A 3579-nucleotide genomic window follows, 5' to 3' on the forward strand; every position below is an offset into this window, starting at 1 on the left:
CTCTCACACACACACACACACACACACACACACACACACAAACACACACACTCACATGCACACACTCATACACATTCATACACACACACATACACTATCACACACTCACACACTCACCTACACACTCTCTCACACATATACACTCTCACACACCCACACTTTCTCTCTCACACACTCTTTCTCACACATACTCACAACGCTCTTACACACGCTCTCACACACACACTCATACTTACACATACTCACACACATACACTCTCTTACACATACACTCTCACACACACACTAATTCTCACACTCACACACACACACACACACGTCTGTGTACACAGAGGCTCTGAGCTTACATCACTCTGCAGGCCGTAAGCCTTCTTGGCCCACTCCACCTTCATGTCTGTGGGCAGAGCCGTGAAGCAGTGAGACGCTGTCCTGTAGCCTACGTCTGTGGCTAGGTGCTGTGCCTGGCGAGCATGGACGAGGTGAACCATGTCAAGGGAGATGTGGTACTGAGATCTGGTGTCTTCAAAGCCCTTCTTGTACTCCAGGTCACTCTGTAGCTTGGACATCTGCAGGGAGTGGCTCATCTGCGAATCCCCCTGTGCACTCTTCGCCCCAATGAGTTTCCCTCTGGACCTTTCATAGTCCTCTTTGTATTTCACCTGAGTATAAAGCACAGAGCGGGACGCAGGTCGGTCTCCTCAAGTTGCTGAGCGGCTTCAAATCATGTACACTAGGTTAACAACCGCCATCTATTTGGTAGAATCCTTTTGTGGGCAACTGATGTGGGTTTTAATTATGATATTCTATTATCCATAAAGATTCCAAGTCAGCCATAATTCTGCCATATAGCATGTTATAACAGTACAAAGAAGGGTTTCTCATCAAACTGACGAAAGGAATATCACCACGGGATGCTGGATGTCATTACAGACCTACACCACACCTCTATGAGGCGTCATCTCCTTCCCCCCTCCCAACCCCAGATGTCTTCGCTTGATTTCTCTCTAATCTTTTGTACTTTTAAAGACTTGTTTATCTTTAGCTTATGTTTATGGCCGTTCTGCCTGCATGGACATTTATGCATGCAGTGCTTGCAAAGGCCAGAAGAGGGCAGCAGGTTCCCAGGAACTGGAGTTACAGATGTTTGTGAGCAGCCACGTGGGTGCTAGGAATTGAATCCCTCCAGTGCTCCTGACTGCAAAGTCCTGTCTCCAGTGTTTTAAGATCGAGTGTGTGTGTGTGTGTGTGTGTGTGTGTGTGTGTGTGTGTGTGTGTGCATCCGGCTCTGGTGCCCGAGGGACTCACCTCACTAGCCAGGTCTCTCTTGGCTTTGGCTGTCAGGAATGCCAAGGAGTCAAGTCTCAGCTCAAACCCTTTAGCCTTCTGCTTTTCCCAGCTGCTCTTGTACAGGGTCTGGGGGAGATTTAGGGGAGCCATGGTTATCTTTAAGTGATGAGAGGGTTCCCCTAGAATAAGTGGTTCCCAATATTCCTAATGCTCCAACCCCTTAATATAGTTCCTCATGTTGTGGTGACCCCTAACCATAAAATCATTTTCATTGCTACTTCATGACTGTAATTTTACTACTGCTATGAATTGTAATGTAAATACCTGATATGCGGGACATCTAATATATAGCCCCCCCCTGGGAACCCCCCACAGGTTGAAAACTACTGCTCTAGACTCTGTGAAAACCTTTCTGAGCAGCAGCAGTGGCATCCTTGCCTAGCCTGAGAACCAGGTCTCTTTAACCCTTGCTGAGGGCCTCCTGGCGTATCTGACTTCCACCATAAGAAGCAAGGATAAACTTCACATCAGTCTGAAAACATACCATAGGTACCACACAGAAGTCTCGCAAACATGACAGATGCCACTGCATCGCATGGGCTAGCACAGGACTCAGCCACACACACACCAGGAGCAAGGACTCAGCCACAGAACTCAGTCATAGAATTCAGCCACAGGCTCAGTTATAACTCAGCCACAGGGCTCAGCCACAGGGCTCGGAGGACTTTCTCCTGAACCATCCCTCCTCCAGCCTCCAGTCCTAGAGCTGTTCTTTGTCCCTTCCATCTGAAACCTCTGCCTCCAAGTCTGAAGGCCTTTCTTCTGGAAGGCCTCCCTTCCTTTCAGAGTGGATATCAGTTCAGCCTCTACCCCGGCTTCTGTTTCTCCTCCCTGCCTATTTCCAGGTCAGGATGGCAGAGACTTGGGACACTTGTGTATAGAGAGTCAAGAGCGGGCATACTGGGACGGGATATCAATCATGTCATAGACATGTCACATCAGGGAGCTACCACAGTGCTCACTCCTGAAGAACATCAGGCTTGTATGCTCGAGGAAGCCTCGTGGCAACCCAGGGAGGAAGAGCGGCTCTTAGCTTCACTTCACTAACGGACATCCAAGAGTAAACGCCCGGTCTATAGCTGCACCCCTGGTAAGTGGTCAAGCTAAGGACCAAGGTGTGGAGTTGACAACTGGGTTTCCCACCTTCCACCACTCAGGGCTGACTCTTGGAACAAGCACCCTTCCACCCACTAAGGTCTAGTCAGTAACTGAAGACTGCCAGCCATTGCTAGGAAGTTTGTCTTCCTCTTCCCTGAAGCATTGGTCAGGAACCACAGCACATCCCCTGCAGTTGAACCAATCACTGCAGTGTAGCTGGTGGCTTTGGTGACCAGCTGATCACAGACACATGGAGGAGCCAAGCCTGCAGTGCCCACCCTTGCGGTACCTCACTGAGTTGAGCGGCATTGGCCCGGGCTCGTAAGAAGAGAGGCTCGTCTTTGCTGATGGTGTACTGATGGACGGATTGCTCGTTTCCTGCCTTGTAGGCCACCTGATAGAGAACAGGGCCAGGGGTGAGGAAGGAACAGGGTGGGCTGTCCATTAAAACTGGGGCAGCATAGATGGAGTCAGGGACATTGAAATCAATGCAACATGCTAGGCACAAGGACCACAGGATGCTACTCATCTGTGAAACTGAAGGCGCTGACCTCATAGAAGGAACAAACAAAGGCGACAAAGTGGGCAGCAGTCAGGGGGGGCCAGAGAGGGCGTGCATAACAGGTACAAAAATACAGATGTTGAGAGGTACTTCTGTTACATAGCACATATACATGTATGTACAAATGCATACATATATAAATATACGCACATACATACATATATTGTATATATGCATACAACACACATACACGTATATGTGTATGTAAGCTAGCTATGGACTCCAGCAATTAATTTTACATCTTTGAGAGAAATACCAGGAACATGAAGGTTCCCAACACATAGAAATCACACTGAAAGTTGGAAACACTAATTACCCTGGTTTGATCATTGTGCACTGTATTCGTGTATCAGATTGCAATACTGTACCTCATAAATGTAAATATTGTAAATCAATTAAAGCAAATAACAGGCTTATGCCTGTAATCCCAGAACTAGGAAGACTGAAGGAGGAGTGTTGCTGAGGGTTCAAGGTCAACCTGGGCTCTAGAGTAAGATCCCCAAAATAACATATATACATATATACATATATACATATATACATATATACATATATACACATATACACATATA

At 47.5% G+C, this 3579-nt stretch overlaps 1 protein-coding gene across 3 annotated transcripts in view; it reads right to left on the minus strand.

Moving 5' to 3' along the window:
* Nrap (nebulin related anchoring protein) overlaps positions 1 to 3579 on the minus strand; it is a 71323-nt gene that overhangs the window by 31106 nt on the left and 36638 nt on the right. For all 3 annotated transcript variants that reach the window (XM_021152163.2, XM_029472326.1, XM_021152165.2), the window contains exons 21-23: positions 2735 to 2839; positions 1306 to 1413; positions 348 to 659 (exon numbers count right to left, since the gene is read on the minus strand). In XM_021152163.2, the coding sequence (XP_021007822.1) occupies positions 348 to 659; positions 1306 to 1413; positions 2735 to 2839 (525 nt within the window). The remainder of the gene's footprint in view (positions 1 to 347; positions 660 to 1305; positions 1414 to 2734; positions 2840 to 3579) is intronic.

The sequence above is a fragment of the Mus caroli genome, chromosome 19 (genome assembly GCF_900094665.2).
Source record: "Mus caroli chromosome 19, CAROLI_EIJ_v1.1, whole genome shotgun sequence".
Lineage (NCBI taxonomy): Eukaryota > Metazoa > Chordata > Mammalia > Rodentia > Muridae > Mus > Mus caroli.